General features: G+C 43.1%; 1 protein-coding gene across 1 annotated transcript; it reads right to left on the bottom strand.

Moving 5' to 3' along the window:
* Positions 1–11,119: 11,119 nt before the first annotated feature.
* Positions 11,120–18,482, bottom strand: LOC106566705 (uncharacterized). The gene is made up of 8 exons (XM_014135004.3): positions 18,443–18,482; positions 17,663–17,818; positions 16,189–16,420; positions 13,940–15,968; positions 13,612–13,804; positions 12,886–13,082; positions 11,901–12,074; positions 11,120–11,643 (listed from the first exon to the last, which is right to left on the bottom strand). Exons 1-8 carry the CDS (start codon positions 18,446–18,448, stop codon positions 11,628–11,630), a joined length of 3,003 nt encoding a protein of 1,000 aa, XP_013990479.1. The 5' UTR covers positions 18,449–18,482; the 3' UTR covers positions 11,120–11,627.
* Between the last annotated feature and the right edge of the window lie 30 nt (positions 18,483–18,512).

The following is an 18,512-nucleotide window of genomic DNA, read 5'->3' as shown; positions in this document are numbered from 1 at the left end:
TTGAAGACAATCATGTCCAAAGAATCATTGTGTTGTGAAAACTTTTGGACTGTGTATTATGTGAGCGAAGACTGTCCGAATGGTTACTGAGTGAATGCACAATACAGGGCATTCGGAAAGTATTCAAACCCCTTGACTTTTTCCACATTTTGTTACGTTACAGCCTTATTCTAAAATGGATTAAACTGTTTTTCTTCCTCATCAATCTGCACACAATATTAGAAAATGTAGCAAATGTATAAAAATTAAATCAATTAAATATCTCATTTACATAAGTATTCAGACCCTTTACTTTACAACTTTGGCAGCGATTACAGCCTTGAATCTTCTTGGGTATGACCCTACAAGCTTGACACACCTGTATTTGGGGAGTTTCTTCCATTCTTCTCTGCAGATCCTCTCAAGCTCTGTCAGGTTGGATGGGGAGCGTCGTTGCACAGCTATTTTCAGGTCTCTCCAGAGATGTTCGATCGGATTCAAGTCCGGGTTCTTGCTGGGCAACTCAAGGACATTCAAAGACTTGTCCCGAAGCCACTCCTGTGGTGTCTTGGCTGTGTGCTTAGGGTCATTGACCTGTTGGAAGGTGAAACTTCACCCCAGTCTGAGGTCCTGAGTAAATAAGGTATTTCTGTTTTTTATTTGTAACATATTTCGCTTTGTCATTATGGGGTATTGTGTGTAGATTGGGAAAAAAATGAATTTAATACATTTTAGAATAAGGCTGTAACGTAACAAAATGTGAAATAAGTCAAGGGGTCAATACTTTCCGAATGCACTGTATGCGCTGGGAATATACACTGAGTGTACAAAACATTAAAGACACCTTCCTAATATTTAGGTGCACCTTTGCCCTCAGAACAGCCTCAATTCATCAGGGCATGGACTCTACGAGGTGTCGAAAGTGTTCCACAGGGATGCTGGCCCATGTTGACACAGTTGTGTCAAGTTGGCTGGATGTCCTTTGGTTGGTGGACCATTCTTGATACACACTTGATACACGCGCTGCAGTTCTTGACACAAACTGGTGCGCCTGGCACCTACTACCATACCCTGTTCAAAGGCATTTCAATCTTTTGTCTTGCCCATTCACCCTCTGAATGGCACACATGCACAATCCATGTCTCAATTGTCTCAAAGCTTAAAAATACGGTCCCTCTTTAAATGACGTTCAGCTTATAAAGCCTTCATATACACTACATAAATGTGTTACAAATCATCTATAACCTTATATCATTTTTAATAAAGGGTTCATAAATGTGGCATACTTGTGTGACATAACCACCAATGTCAAATGTGACATAACCCACTATGTCAAATATGATATAAACCTGTGCTTTATAAAGGGTGGCATAAGCACCGCTTAATAAAGGCCTTATGGATCATATTAAATTGAGGCTTCACAAAGCATTTATAATCCTGTCATGTGTCTTGGTAGAGCATTGCAAGGCCAGGATATTGGGTTCAATTCCCGGGACCACCCATACGTAAAAATGTATTCCCACATGACTGTAAGTCGTGTTGGATAAAAGTATCTGCAAAATTGTATATATAATATTATATTTCACTAAAACACTTCTAGGATGGCCCAACCTCTTTCCCTCTTAGGTGCATAATCAATATTGGACCTGACCTCAACTTCCCCCAAAATGCTGTGCTGAAAGATGACACAAACTTTATAGTACAGCAATAAATGCTTACTTCTGTTTGATTTTAGATTTTTGAGTGTATTTTCCCATTAATTCAGTGAGCATGCCCTGCACTGTTGTTTGGTTAGCGGCTTGTCTGTAGTGTGGTAAGCGCACGTGTGATGTGATTCGGCAACCAATGGAATGGGTGGAGTAAAAGTCCAGCAACACTCCCTATTATTCAGAGACCCATGAAATAACACCATATTTACATTCTACAGACCCTACTCAGTATTCCCTACAATACGTACTGCTGTACCCAGAATAGTTCTTGATCTAACCCAATCTGTATTCTATATACAGTGATTCGCATAGGTGGCATTTATTTGACCTTGGAACATGTTTTAAAACCCAAATATAATGCAAATGTCACTTAAATATGAACAAATAGGAATCATTGTTAATGTTTAGACAATTATTTTTTCATATCATCAATGGTTATTGACACTTTTCTACTATTATGTGGAGGTCTTCTATTTAGAACATTTCTGTAATTCCGTGACCCAGAAGTACTTTTTTGTGTGTTGCTGACGAGATACTTGTCATCGTCGTGTGTTTAGGTGGCAGGGAAGTCAGGCGCAGGAGAAACCAACTTGGTATCACTGGAGTTGTTTTAATAAAATAATAAACAAACAACGAACTCAAAAACCAAAATGTACATAAAATAACATGGGCAACAATACCCGTAGCTCACTACTACAAAATACACGACACAAAATAACATACAAACAACTCGGACAAGGACATGAGGGGAAACAGAGGGTTAAATACACAACAGGTAATGAATGGGATTGGAACCAGATGTGTGTGAAAACAAGACAAAACCAATGGATAATGAAAAATGGATCAGTGATAGCTAGAAGACCGGTGACATCGATCGCCGAGCACCACTCGAACAAGGAGGGGCATCGACTTCGGCAGAAGTCGTGACAATACTGATCATGTGATGAGTTCGCCAATCAAATGCCCCACTTGTGCTGCCACTGGACAGCGAAACAAGTTAAGCTTTATTTATTTTAATTAGTTTGTAGTAGTTACAGTTCAAGTCAGAAGTTTACATACACCTTAGCCAAATACATTTAAACTCAGTTTTTCACAATTCCTGACATTTAATCCTGCTAAACATTCCCTGTCTTAGATCAGCTAGGATCACCATTTTATTTTAAGAATGTGAAATGTTAGAATAATAGTAGAGAGAATGATTTATTTCAAATCAAATCTAATTTATTTATATAGCCCTTCTTACATCAGCTGATATCACAAAGTGCTGTACAGAAACCCAGCCTAAAACCCCAAACAGTAAGCAATGCAGGTGTAGAAGCACGGTGGCTAGGAAAAACTCCCTAGAAAGGCCAAAACCTACGAAGAAACCTAGAGAGAAACCTGGCTATGAGGGGTGTCCAGTCCTCTTCTGGCTGTGCTGAGTGGAGATTATAACAGCACATGGCCAAGATGTTCAAATGTTCATAAATGACCAGCATTGTCAAATAATAATAATCACAGTAGTTGTCGAGGGTGCAACAAGTCAGTAACACAAGAGTAAGTGTCAGTTGGCTTTTTCATGCCGATCTTTGAGAGTATCTCTACCGCTCCTGCTGTCTCTAGAGAGTTGAAAATAGCAGGTCTGGGACAGGTAGCACGTCCGGTGAATAGGTCAGGGTTCCAGCAGGTCTGGGACAACAGGTCTGGGACAGGTAGCACGTCCGGTGAACAGGTCAGGGTTCCATAGCTGCAGGCAGAACAGTTGGAACTTGAGCAGCAGTACGGCCAGGTGAACTGGGGACAGCAAGGAGTCATCAAGCCAGGTAGTCCTGAGGCATGGTCCTAAGGCTCAGGTCCTCCGAGAGAGAGAAAGAAAGAAAGAAAGAGAAAGAGAGAATTAGAGAGAGCATATTTAAATTCACACAGGACACCGGAAAAGACAAGAGAAATACTCCAGATGTGACAGACTGACCCTAGCCCCCCGACACATAAACTACTGCAGCATAAATACTGGAGGCTGAGACAGGAAGGGTCAGGAGACACTGTGGCCCCATCCGATGAAACCCCCGGACAGGGCCAAACAGGTAGGATATAACCCCACCCACTTTGCCAAAGCACAGCCTCCACACCACTGGAGGGATATCTCCAACCACCAACATACCATCCCGGGACAAGGCCGAGTATAGCCCACAAAGATCTCCGCCACGGCACAGCCCAAGGGGGGGCGCCAACCCAGACAGGAAGACCATGTCAGTGACTCAACCCACTCAAGTGACGCACACCTCCCAGGGACGGCATGGAAGAACACCAGTAAGCCAGTGACTCAGCCCCCGTAATAGGGGTAGAGGCAGAGAATCCCATTGGAAAGAGGGGAAACCGGCCATTTATTTCAGCTTTTATTTCTTTCATCACATTCCCAGCGGGTCAGAAGTTTACAAACACTCAATTAGTATTTGGTAGCATTGCCTTTAAATTGTTTAACTTGGGTCAAATGCTTCGGGTAGCCTTCCACAAGCTTCCCACAATAAGTTGGGTGAATTTTGGCCCATTCCGCCTGACAGAGCTGGTGTAACTGAGTCAGGTTTGTAGGCCTCCTTGCTTGCACACGCTTTTTCAGTTCTGCCCACAAATTCTCTATGGGTTTGAGGTCAGGGCTTTGTGATGGCCACTCCAATACTTTGACTTTGTTGTTCTTGAGCCATATTGCCACAACTTTGGAAGTATGCTTGGGGTCATTGTCCATTTGGAAGACCCATTTGCGACCAAGCTTTAACCTCTCTGGGGTATGTGGGACGCTATTCAACAGCCAGTGAACAAGCAGGGCGGCAAATTCAAAACCACAAAATCTCATAATTCAAATTTCTCAAACATACAACTATTATATGCCATTTTAAAGATACACTTCTCGTTAATCCAACCACATTGTGTCACGACAGTGACGGATGGTGGCGCCCCTCCTCGGCCGGGCGGAGCTCGGCGGTCGTCGTCGCCGGCCTACTAGCTGCCATCGATCCCTTTTTGTTTCACTTTCGTTTGGTTAGGTCTAGGTAGGCACGCACCTGTTTTGGGTTAGTAATTAGTAAGGGGGGGTTATTTAGGTTAGCGTAGGATGTATGTGGTTGTACGTGATTGTGTTGCTTGTCCGGGTTTTGTGTGTTCGTCAGAACGTGTATTGAGTTTTCCCTTCTGCCAGTGGTTTCTTTATTTTGTGTACACCACCGCAGAATCTTTCAGGGCTGCGCCCCTATACCGTATCGACCGCGTACAGTACTTCAAATAAAGAAGTGTGGTCACGAACTCTCTCTGTCTCCTGCGCCTGACTCTACCTCTCCTGTTGTTCCTCGAGCCAGCCCGTGACACATTGTCCGATTTCAAAAAGTCTTTACGGCGAAAGCATAACATTAGATTATGTTAGGACAGCACCTAAACAAGAAAAACCACACAGCCATTTTCCAAGCAAGGAGAGGCATCACAAAAAACAGAAATACAGCTAAAATTAATCACTAACCTTTGATGATCTTCATCAGATGGCACTCATAGGACTTCATGTTACACAATACATGTTTTTTCTTTGCTTTATCTTGGCCAGGTCGCAATTGTAAATGAGAACTTGTTCTCAACTTGCCTACCTGGTTAAATAAAGGTGAAATAACAAAAAAAAAAAAAAAAAAAATGTATGTGTTGCTCGATAAAGTTCATATTTATATCCAAAAACCCCATTTTACATTGGCGTGTAATGTTCAGAAATGTTTTGCCTCCCAAAACTTCCAGTGAATGAGCACATCATTTTACAGAAATACTAATCATAAACGTTGATAAAATATTCAACAGTTATTTAAAGAATTATAGATACACTTCTCCTTAATGCAACCGCTGTGTCAGATTTCAAAAAAGCTTTACAGCGAAAGCAAATTTTGCAATAATCTGAGTACAGCGTTCAGATACGAAACCAAACCCGCCATTTTGTGGAGTCAACAAAACTCAGAAATAATATTATAAATATTCACTTACCTTTGATGATCTTCATCAGAATGCGCTCCCAGGAATCCCAGGTCCACAATAAATGTTTGTTTTGTTCGATAAAGTCCATCATTTATGTCCAAATACCTCCTTTTGTTCGCACGTTCAGTCCACTACTCCAAATGCAGGAAGCACGTGCAAATCTTCAATAATATTCCAACCGGACAATTCCAATGTCTTCAGAAAAGAAAAGGAACACAGCTAACTCTCACGTGAGTGTCCGCCTCTGAGCTCATGTCATTTTCTCACTCATCAACTTCCAGGCCCTCTTGTTCGCTTCATATTCACAGTAGAAGGATGAAACAACATTCTAAAGACTGTTGACATCTAGTGGAAGCCTTAGGAAGTGCAAAATGAACCCTAAGTCACTGTATACTGGATAGGGAATCACTTGATAAACTACAAGCCTCAGATTTCCACACTTCCTGGTTGGATTTTTCTCAGGTTTTTGCCTGCCATATGAGTTCTGTTATACTCACAGACATCATTCAAACAATTTTAGAAACTTCAGAGTGTTTTCTATCCTGAGTAGCAGGCAGTTTAATTTGGGCACGCCTTTCATCCGGACGTCAAAATACTGCCCCCAACCCTAGAGAAGTTAACTTCCTGACTGATGTCTTGTGATGTTGCTTCAATATATCCACATAATTTTCCTTCTCATGATGCCATCTACATTGTGAAGTGCACCAGTCCCTCCTGCAGCAAAGCACCACCACAACATGATGCTGCAACCCCCGTGCTTCACCGTTGGGATGGTGTTCTTCGGCTTGCAATCCTCCCTCTTTTTCCTCCAAACATAACCATGGTCATTATGGCCAAACAGTTCTATTTTTGTTTCATCAGACCAGAGGACATTTCTCCAATAAGTACTATCTTTGTCCCCATGTGCAGTTGCAAACCGTAGTCTGGCTTTTTATGGCGGTTTTGGAGCAGTGGCTTCTTCTTTGCTGAGCGGCCTTTCAGGTTATGTTGATATAGGAATCGTTTTACTGTGGATATAGATACTTTTGTATCTGTTTCCTCCAGCATCTTCACAAGGTCCTTTGCTGTTGTTCTGGGATTGATTTGCACTTTTCGCACCAAAGTAGGTTAATCTCTAGGAGAATGCGTCTCCTTCCTGAGCGGTATGACGGCTGCGTGGTCCCATGGTGTTTATACTTGCATACTATTGTTTGTACAGATGACCGTGGTACCTTCAGGCATTTGGAAATTGCTCCCAAGGATGAACCAGACTTGTGGAGGTCTACAATATTTTTTCTGAGGTCTTGGTTGATTTCTTTAGATTTTCCCATGATGTCAAGCAAAGAGACACTGAGTTTGAAGGTAGGCCTTGAAATACATCCACAGGTACACCTCCAATAGACTAAAATTATGTCAATTAGCCTATCAGAAGCTTCTAAAGCCATGACATCATTTTCTGGAATTTTCCAAGCTGTTTAAAGGCACAGTCAACTTAGTGTATGTAAACTTCTGACCCACTGGAATTGTGATACAGTGAATTATAAGTGAAATAATCTGTCTGTAAACAATTGTTGGAAAAATTACTTGTGTCATTCACAAACCGACTTGCCAAAACTATAGTTTGTTAACAAGAAATGTGTGGAGTGGTTGAAAAACGAGTTTTAATGACTCCAAACTAAGTGCATGTAAACTTCCAACTTCAACTGTAAGTGTTGAGTTAGATTACACAATGTAGTTACCTCAATCATTATTTCAAATAATTTTGGTGACTTCACAGCAATTGTGTGAAGATGAAATGTAGCTAGCTAGCAGGTTCAGCTAAATACAGAGCCCCTAGATACAACCATGTCTCATAGTCACATCATGAGATTTGTAAATGAAAGAGCAATATACTATTACGAATTGAATGGAGTTTTCCATCTTTCCATTTAGAGTTTATGGTGCAGTACAGAAACCCCTTATCCAGACGGTGTAACAAAGGCATTTCCTAACAGACCTGTTAATTTTCTTTGATGTTACTTTTAAGGGTGGAACCAACATGCAGTACCTGCAGCAGGAAGAGAGGCAAGAACCAATTTCATTTCTGGACTTTTTGAAACTTCATGTATTTGTTTTAAAATGTACAGATAACAGGAAATGTATGGTTTAAACATGTCTTTAATGTTTATTTGTTTTAGCTGTTAGTGATCATTCCCTAAGTGTTAATACATTAGTGTTTACATAATCCTTTATGTATGTGCTATGAATGACCAAAGGTGACTGACTATATAGTAAGTACAGCATCATATGATACAAGGCATTTAGGTTTAAGTTCTTTATGACCAAAGGGGTCTGACTTTAAATGAAGTACAGTGTCATGCAGTACAGTCTTTATGGATGTGTTATGAATGACTGAATGTGCCTCACTTCAAAGTAAGTATTACAGGACACTACATAAGGTTTCAGTAAATAGGTTATTCATGTTCTGATGATTTATGAAGGTTTTCTCATGATCCACAGTTTACTGTAGGGTGTGAGAGGTATTTAAATGAGTTAATGGAATTGCAAAGCTTGCATTTGTGTTAGTGTCTGTGTGTCAGAACAAAGATGATTTGGAGTAGTCCAAGCTGAGACTACAGCACCAGGTATTTCTCTTTTTTTCCCATGCTGGAGACCAGAGCTTGATTAAAACCTGTTACAATGGTGCCAACATTTTGTGGCTGATCTTTCAGCGGGGGAGTGGGTGAATGTATCAAAGACCTGACTGGGCCCAGCACCACACGGTATGGATAGTTTTTGTAGCGTGCGTGTTTGTGTACTGAGGAACATGCAACTTAGTTCCAGATGAAAGACATTTTCAATTTCTTTAGGTTGGAGGCATTCATCAAGATAAGTATTTCTTGGTGTAACGTCGTCTCCAGACTATTGCACACACATAACATACAGTATAAGCCTGGATATCAACCATTCAAAGTCGGCCTTAGTGGGTGTGCCATAGAATTCTATAGGAGTGACCTTACTGAGTAGAATGTTTGTCATCGTCACTACGTAACACAGTCAAAAAGTCATAATTATTGCTAAACCCTGCCCATTTCCACAATTGATCTTCTTAAAATTGTATTTGAAACCTAACCCTAACTAATGAAGGCCAACTTTGATGCATTGGTCCATCAGAAATACCGCGTACATGGGGGAATGAGATTAGGTGTAATGTGACTAACATGACATCACTTTAGAGTGTATCCTTCCTTCAGCACAATATGTCGGCCTTTATAAAGCACACGTTTATATCATATTCGACATTGTTACTCATGTCACATTTGACATTGGTGATTATGTCACACAGTTATGCCACATTTATCAACCCTTTATAAAGCATGACATACGGTTATAGATGCTTTGTAACACATTTATTTAGTGCTTATGAAGGTATTATGAAGGCTTTATGAAGCCTTTATAAGCTGAACGTAGTTTAAAGCGAGACCAAAAATGATTCTTCACTCAAAAATGAAGGAAAACTAACATCCAGAGGACCTATCATGCTTTCACTCCCTCCTCTCTACCTTCTCTTCCTCTGTATCTGCCACTTTCAACCGCAATTTCAAGCTTTTGCCTCTAACCCTAGGAAACTCTTTTCCACCTTCTCCTCCATTCTTAATCCTCCACCCCGTCCCCCTCCCTCCTCCCTCTCTGTGGACGACTTTGTCAACCACTTTGAAAAAAAGGTTGACAACATCCGCTACTCATTCACTCAGTCTATTGAGTAAACTGGTCTCACTCACACATAACTACCCTTCGCCTTGACCTCTTTCTCCCCTCTCTCTCCAGATGACATCCTGCGACTAGTGAGGTCTGGCCACCCGTCAACCTGCCAGCTCGACCCCATTCCCTCCACCCTTCTCCAGACCATCTCTAGAGACCTTCTCCCATTCCTCACTTCCCTCATCAACTCAGCCCTGACCTCTGGCTGCGTTCCCTCTGACTTCAAAATGGTTCGAGTTACTCCCCTCCTCAAGAAACCAACTCTCGACTCATCTGATGTCAAAAACTATAGATCTGTATCCCTTCTTTCTTTTCTTTCCAAAACACTTGAACGTGCTTTCTCTTATCAACTTTATTGTTATCTCTCTCAGAACAATCTTCTTGACCCTAACCAGTCAGGCTTCAAGACGGGCCACTCAACCAAGACTGCTCTTCTCTGTGTCATGGAGGTTCTCCACACTGCCAAAGCTAACTCTCTCTCCTCTGTTCTCATCCTCCTAGATCCATCCGCTGCCTTCAACACCGTGAACCATCAGATCCTCCTCTCCATCCTCTCCAGGCTGGGCGTCTCATGCGCTGCACACTCTTGGATTGCATCGTACCTGGCAGGCCGCTCCTACCAGGTGACGTAGAGAGGATCTGTGTTTTCACCACGTACTCTCACTACTGGTGTCCCCTAGGGCTCGGTTCCAGGCCATCTCCTCTTCTCTCTATACACCAAGTAATTTGGCTCCGTCATATCCTCACATGGTCTCTCTTATCATTGCTATGCGTTTGACACTCAACTACTTTTCTCTTTCCCCCCTTCTGACACCCAGGTGGCGACACGCATCTCTGCGTGCCTGGCAGATATCTCCAGTTGGATGTCGGCCCACCACCTCAAGCTCAACCTCGACAAGATGGAACTGCTCTTCCTCCCGGGGAAGGCCTGCCCACTCAAAGACCTCTCTGTCACGGTTGACAACTCCACAGTGTTGCCCTCCCAGAGTGCAAAGAACCTTGGTGTGACCTGAGACAACACCTAGTCGTTCTCTGTATACATCAAAGCAGTGACCCGCTCCTGCAGGTTCATGCTCTACAACATCCATAGAGTATGACCCTACCTCACACAGGAAGCGACGCAGGTCCTAATCCAGGCACTTGTCCTCTCCTGTCTGGACTACTGCAACTCACTGTTGGCAGGGCTCCCTGCGAGTGACAATTAAACCCCTGCAACTTATCCAGAACGCTGCAGCCAACCTGGTTTTCAACCTTCCCAAGTTCTCTCATGTCACCCCGCTCTTCCGCACACTCCTCTGGCTTCCAGTCGAAGCTTACATCCACTGCAAGACCATGGTGCTTACCTACGGAGCAGCAAGAGGAACTACCCCTCCCTACCTTCAGGCTATGCTCAAACCCTACACCACAACCCAAGCACTGTTCTGCCACCTCAGGTCTCTTGTGGTGGGAGGGCAGCTCCCGCTCAGCCCAGTCCAAGCTTTTCTCTGTCCTGGCACCCCCAATGGTGGAACCAGCTTCCCCATGAAGCTAGAACAACAGAGTCTGACTCTACTGACTCTACTTATAGCTACGTTATTGAGGAATCGTGTACTTTCTATGCCTCTGATATGTGGTTGTCCCACCTAGCTATCTTAAGATGAATGCACTAACTGTAAGTCGCTCTGGATAAGAGCGTCTGCTAAATTACTTAAACGTAAATGTGTAGTGTGAGTGTACATACACCTTTTGTTGTGCAAAGGTATATGGTGGATATTGTGTGCGACTGTGAGTGAATTAAAAAAAAGTTAATTCTCAGAACTGCTCTGGAAAGCCAGATACACTTCTAATAGGGTTTTCAGGAAGCAGTTAAAGACTCCTAGTAGGCTTCCGCATGCATTAACATACTGTAGGAATCAACCCATGTCCAGTCCTGATACCAAAGCAAACAAAGACGGAAAGTCTTATGGAAGGGGAGAGGAAACCCCTCTCATCAAGGTTTTTTAAATGATGTGGCTATGTGAATGGATTCACTGGACGCCTCTTCCCGACAGCTCAACAACTGTACCTTCTGCACATGTGCTTGTTCAGCTGTCCTGTGACGCCACTGAAAACTACAGTGTAGGAGTAAATGAGGCATGGAGCATGGGGCTGGAGTGAAAGTATTATTTATTGGATGGCGTTTGAGATTAGTGACAGACTGGATCCCTTCAGTAGATCATCTCCCTATGCATCAACACATCTCCTCTTGCAAGCATGCAGCTATCCCCCACTCATCCTGAGACAGAGAAGAGATGAGAACACACTCAATAAGTACATAGTACTTTAAAGTATTTTTTACTTAATTACTTTACACCACTGCAGTTCACACATCACAAACCAATGAAAATTTAGAACTGAAACTCAATATCACAAGCAGTCTATACCTTTCACCAGGGGGAAGGACATAATCCTAAAATACTAAGATCTTGCCTTGAATTGTCCAAACAAGCTCCTATCCATTGATACCAGTTGATGCAGTGTGTGAGGCCTTACCTGCCCTGTGCAGAGCGCAGTGCAGTGGCTCGGCTATGGTTGACGTTCATCTCCATCAGCAGAGGGATGGAGGAGAGGTTGCAGGGGGGAGAGGCCATCTTCCTGGCCAGCTGCATGTTGTTCATGGTCAGATTACAATGCCACAGTGTGGGTAGCTGGCCCCTCAACAGCTCCCTGAGAGAGACAAAGCACTGAGTTACTGTATCTGTACCAATTAGGAAGGGAAGGGAGAGCTGAGGCTGAACATTGCAGTATGGTTACATGACTGCAGTATCTTAATAATAATTTACTGCAGCAACATAAAGGCCATTTAATGAGTTCACAATACTGGGGTTTGACAGTGGGAGTCCCTGTACCTATATAGAACAAGAAGGCCCGCACACTGTTAAAGCTCCCAATTCACCGCTTTATTGATAACGTTTCGATCCAAAATGGATCTTCGTCAGGTCAAACACACTGAGTGTTCACATCCCAAAATATACACATTTCACCTCACATTACCATGTGACGCATGATGGGTGCAAAAAAAAACATTTGTATATCTCTAATAATTAAATAACAATGAGATGGGTACATGTAATGGTTCCAGAAAATAATATATATTTACAAAATAACCATGTGGGTAACCTGGAAGGGAAGACAAATCAAAGTAAAGTGACATATTCAGGTAACAAATGGTCTGATATCAAACTCTTGATTCAGACCTCTAGGAAACATGGTACACAAACGGTAAATCCAATAGAATTCTCTTCTCAATAATAGATTATCAGTATCTCCGCCCCTCCTAGGAGTCTTAACATGTTCGATGCCAAAGAGCTAATGTTGTGACGAGTCCTGATATTACTCCTGTGTTCTGCTATCCTTGTTTTCAGAGCTTGTTTTGTTTTTCCTACATAGCATAGACCACAAATACACTTGATCAGCTATATCACATTGTTTGGGGAACATGTAATGATGCCCTTAACCTTAATGGCCTTGCCCGTACCTGACTCCGCTCAGGGGTCCGGCCATTGGAGCGGGAATCACCAGGTGGGGGGCCTGGGCTGGAGTGGGCAGTTGGCGGCGCTGGCAACCAGGGTTCAGGGACCACGTCAGCTTGTGGGACTTGATGGCCAGATGTTGACGGGAGTGGCTGGGGCACGGGAACGGGGTGAGCAGGTGCACATTGTAGTCTTGTCTTATCTGAGGAAATTGTAGGAATTGTGGTTGATTTATTTATTTATTTTAAAGGTGCTGTGCGGGAAGTCTTTTGTATCATCGTTTACTAATCTAGCCATCTACATTTCAAAGTATAATATGAAGTATGGTTGTACAGTCCAAACAATACGCTGTGAAATACCTTCTGAACAGCCATTACTCTTGTATATTTTCTGTTGAAATACCCAACAAATACCCGACGGAGATAACAAAAGTCGGAAAACTGTACCGCCTACTGCCAGAAGCAGGATCGCTTCACATAGAACGGATATAGATCAACAGAGTTTGCTTTCCATGGGAATGACCATTCTAAAAAGTATGTGTTTGAGGAAAGGCTCTGAACCCATGGGGTTTCAAATGTTCCATTGAACAGCTTTAACATTTTAAATGACCACAACATTATTAAAGATAACCAACGATAAAGCCACATGAAAAGCCATACCTTTTCAAAAGCACTGAAATGAAAGTGAATGTAGCAACCATATTAAGGCTTGTGTCTACTATTCTTCCTCACCTCACTGAAAAGATATAGCATGCGAGCAAGGCAGGTCTTGCGGTTGTGTTCAATAGCAGCTTGTTTAGCACTCCACCGACGTAACGTCCGTTTCTGGTACACATCCAGTTTTGTCAGGAAGGAGTATATTTCTTTTACCGACTGCCCATCCTTTAGCTCCCGAGCAGCAAGTAACTGCATATTCAGATTGTAACTGAAAAGAAAAAATAGAGGTTGAAAAATAAGTTGAATTCCAAAAATACAAGTTCTGATCAATAAATGGTCACGTGAATCATATGAACAAAACAATTCTACCAAAAAAGAGTATGAGCATAAATTCTTATCATACCTGACTTGCTGCACTGATCTGTAGGCCATGAACTTGCGGAGCAGGCAGGCCAGTCTCATCTCATCCATGCCCAGAATGTGTGTGATGAGGTCCTTGGCCATGCTGTACAGCTCAGTGGAGATCTCCCCGCTGATCGCCGCCTGCCTCAGGAGATTCAGGTTGGTCCTCTGAGACACCACGTTCACCTGGTAGGTCGCCCCCACCATCACCGTTTTCTCTATCTTCCTCCCCTCCTCCTCAATCTCCATCTTATACCGCTCCATGTCCCCCTGGTTGGCTGTCTCTATAAGTCTGGGTTTCAGTACTTGCCTCGTTGTCTGATGTGGAGTATGTCTCCTCTTGATTCGCTTCTCTACCGGTACTTTGACAGTTTTCTCAATGTGGTGGTGGCGTTTCTTCTCCACTCTGATCTCCTCTTCCTCTACAAAGCTGTCAGAGGACGAGATGGAGAAATGGCTGGTGGATGGCTGTTCCTCCTCAGTCTTGGTCTCCTTATCCAACTTGTTGTTCATGTCTATGAGGTTCTCCAGGGTCAGGCGCATCTTACAGGCCTGCTGCTTGCTCATGTTGTTGATGTTCTTCAACTGGATCAGGACCTCAGACACAGAGTGACGGCATTCTTGGTGGGGTCCTTTCTTGGAAGCTGACTTGGCGTTCTTGTCTTCTTCTTTCATGAGCATGTGCACATTGGCACCCAAACTCTCAATGTTCTGGTCATGCCTGATGAACATAGAGTTGATCTCTTTGAGCATGTCCCCTGGTGACTTGGTGGTGTCGTCCCAGAACCCCTCCCGGGCCACTTTGTCCTCCTCAAACGGCATGCCCAGGATGCTGTCTGTAAATTTCCGATGGAGTTTGGAGGTGATGTTGTTGAAGGAGTCTCGGATGGTTTTCTGAAGGATGATGTAGAGTTTGATGGCGTCATTGGCCTTGTCTGCCTCTAGGCCTATACCCTTAACACTGAGGGACTTTTCAATTATGTTGAACACAGATGACTGGAAGCCATCCAAGAGGCGGGTGCTGTTCTTCTCCATGGCCTCAAAGAGGTCCAATTCATCAGGTGATGGCTCGGGCTTGATGTCCTCTTCAGACACAGGGGAAGGTGTGGGAGGTATCTCCTCTTCGTACGTCTCCTCTTCGACATACTCCTCCTCAATGGGCTCTGGCTCCGTCCCAGCCGCAGTCTTGGGTGGGCTCTTGGGTAGCTGTGGTTCCACCACTGATGGGGCTATCTTTGGCTTCTTAGACAGAGGGGGCCGTCTGGGATATTTCGGCTTGAATGAGGCTGAGGTGCTCTCTGGCTGGGTTTGGCTCTGAGTCATGGGGAATTCCATCACCGGCTCAATCACTTTAATCACAGGACCCTGTTGACCTGACCTGACCATCCCATCCAGCTTGTGGATCTGGAACTTGTGCGCTGCGATCTCCTCCTGAAGGTTATAGTTATCTCCCTCCAGTTTGGTGATCCTTGTCTTGCCCCCTTCCAGCTCTGCTCTGGCACGGGCCAGGTTAGCACGGCAGTCATCAGCCTTCATCTCATCCAGTTGGGCCTGGGCTTTGTGGGCCTCGCCAGTGCGCTCCTGCAGAGCCTCGTTTAGGTTGTGGAGCCCCGTCTGAATGAACTTAAAGGCCATGCTCATGGCCTTGTTGCAGGACATGGACTTGGCGATGTCGCCCAGCATGAAGGACAGATCTGTGGAAGACTTGGTGGCCAGGCTGGGGTCCGCCATCATGCGGTCCACTGTGGGCGGCTGCAGCTCCTGGATCTTCAGTATCGTCCTGGCATCGACTTTTGACTCCAGCCACCAGTGCCACACACCTCCCTTCTTATGTTCTGCTTCTTTCTTTTTGGTTCTCCTGGTGTCGAGTTCAAAGAGGAATCCACAAAGCTCATGAAGACGTACAATGCAAGCTTGGATGTCCGACATGAACCTCTGGATCTTGTCTTGCATCTCCTCAACCCACTCCTCAGTGATGCCATCCACCTCCCGGAAGTCCTCGTCCTCCTCAACCTCCCCCAGCTCCTGGTCTACAGCAAACAATCAATAAAATAAAATTGTATTAATAAAGCCCTAACAAATGTCACAATGTTTTTTACAGTGTCCTAACTTAAACTCCTGAAGAGCAAGCAGTGTATAAAAATGATTGTACAGAACATATATCACAACCATGGTATGAGCATTAATTGCTGAAGCACTTTGGTCCAATTCTAAAGCACTTTGAACAGCTTTTTGCACTGTGCCACTCACTCATGTTTCTGAGCCACTGGAGGACCACGCTGAGCTCATTTTCCTTGTCCAGGCTGGACTGTAGGAATGCTTGGATAGTGACGAGCTGCTGGCCACGCCTACGCTTCTCCTCCAGATGCTGTGATTGTGTTATCAGGTCATCATCCTCCTCCTCTACAGCCGAGGCAAAGCGCATGCGGTACAGCGCCTTGTTCACACTGTTCAGGATCACGTGCAGTCTCCCTGCCATGTCCTGTAGGTATTTGTATTTGTATTTATTAAGGATTCCTATTAGCTGCTGCCAAGGCCGCAGCTAATACTACTAATAATACTAATAATACTACTACTACCACATATCTACAATACAAAATCCACGTGTACGTGTGTGTAGAGTGCGTGTCTTATCATCTGCATGTGTAAGCGTGTGTCTGTGCCTCTGTGTGTGTTTCTTCACACACAGAGGCACATGTCCTGATCTCGCATCAGGATGGTTTGTATGAGGCTAGGAGATACTGGATAGGCCTACATGGAATACTACTACAAAGACTATTGTGTAACGATGGAAGGGGAACAGCAGTAGAGAGACTTGAACCTGACTCTGAGGTTACAGTGGGGCGAGTGCACTACCACCTGTGCTGTAAAAACATGAATGCCACACTACTATGAAGTGATTAGATGAAGAAGTAGAACACGTGGCATCATGAAAAAGTGCTTCTCTGCCATATGACCTACAGGTAGTGAGGGGAAATTGGTAACTATGCTCATATCTCATTCCAGCTAACACATATGTTTCTTAGAGCTTGGTGAGATCGTGGTTGTCCTATGGTTATTTTGCATACAACTTTCACACAACTTTCTGGGAATGTTGCAGGATAGTTGCTTGGCTTTGGAACATTCTCAGCACATTTAAGGAATTTGACCAAAAAAAACATACTTTACTTATGTGCTTGGAGTTTTAATAATAATTTTTAATAATCTTATGTTTCACTATTCTGCCATAATACCTATCAGACATGCTGCGCAGTAATATCGTAATATGAACCCTAAACCATGTATACCAGCCAAAGTTACGCCAAAATAAGCTAGCGGTGTTATTTAAATTGTTAATGACACATTCAGGAAGTTTTAACAAAGTTATTCAAAAACCTCCAAATAACATAATTTCTGTTCTCAGAGCATTAATAAAACCTCCCATGAAAACTTTCAAGGATCCAGAGTAAAATGTTCTCTGAACCCAGCACAGGCGAAATTTTGACTTCTGTTCTCAGAACGTTTAAAAAACGTTCAGTTTTATCGGCCAGGAAACTTGTAGCTTCATTCCAACAACCAATGTAAAACCAAAAACATATGTTCCCACAACTTCCAGGGAACCAAATATGCTAGCTGGGCTCATATGCTCTTCTTAAAATGCATATTTTTATGACAATTCTTCACAGCAATAATTGCATATGGGCATGGGCGTTACAAATGGAACCCTTTTTAGAATGTGACTCACTCGTTTAGCTCGACCCATTTCAGCAATTTCCAATTTCCTCAGTACCACCTCAACGGAATGTGGTACTTCTTGAGGTGTAGAAAGGATCTTGTCCAAATCGATATCACTCATAGTTGGTTTCTCCTCCATTTTCCCCTTTGATAAATAACTATTTCTCTGAAAATATAAATACAAATAGATATACTTTTGAAAGAAAAATAGATATGATATAATCTCCTATTTATCTCATGGGCTCTTTAAATAAATACACATTAAGTACCAAAAAATAAACATTTTTGATGAAGCCGAGGCAAAGTCTCATTCGTTCAGAACTGAGAACTTTGAAACACACTAACAAAATAATAATAAATTACGTCATATACTTTGTTACATCATAGACTCCTTTCAGTTTTGGGGAGGAAATTCGATTTTACAAGGGAAACCTAGAATTATTGTAGGCCTATGTGGATTTCTCCATCACCATTCTGAATAATAGCTTTTGCCCAGACATACTCTGCTATTTTCCCAGGAATGAGCTAACACTGCATGGCCATCTGGTCAAATTACTCTCACATCAGTGGCTTTGCCTCTATTATACTCCCTGCTATCTTTTAACACAGATACAAGACCATTCTACTGTCAATTTACAGAAAAAGACTAACAAATACAACATGTTATTCAATAAAAATAAAACAGATTGCTTAGCTAGCTACATGCGTTTGTCTTGTTGTTCATATGGCCGCCATAGAGTAAGCACAGCCAAAATAAACGTTTTTATATTTTTCTATATTATTTATTTACCATCATCAATATGTGTGGTTTGTAAATGGGGATAAAATGGTGACTACAGCCAGTGTTTTTAATGGGTGGG

The sequence above is a fragment of the Salmo salar genome, chromosome 13 (assembly GCF_965601325.2).
Source record: "Salmo salar chromosome 13, fSalSal1, whole genome shotgun sequence".
Taxonomy (NCBI): Eukaryota; Metazoa; Chordata; class Actinopteri; order Salmoniformes; family Salmonidae; genus Salmo; species Salmo salar.
This window is presented reverse-complemented; position numbering and strand designations above follow the sequence as displayed.

Bases quoted from the DNA above. Each gene is read 5' to 3' on its own strand.
- LOC106566705 (XM_014135004.3), bottom strand. The intron at 13,805-13,939 runs GTATGATAAGAA...TTTTCTTTTCAG, and splicing joins AGATCAGTGCAGCAAGTCAG to TTACAATCTGAATATGCAGT. The intron at 12,075-12,885 runs GTACGGGCAAGG...TGTCTCTCTCAG, and splicing joins GGACCCCTGAGCGGAGTCAG to GGAGCTGTTGAGGGGCCAGC.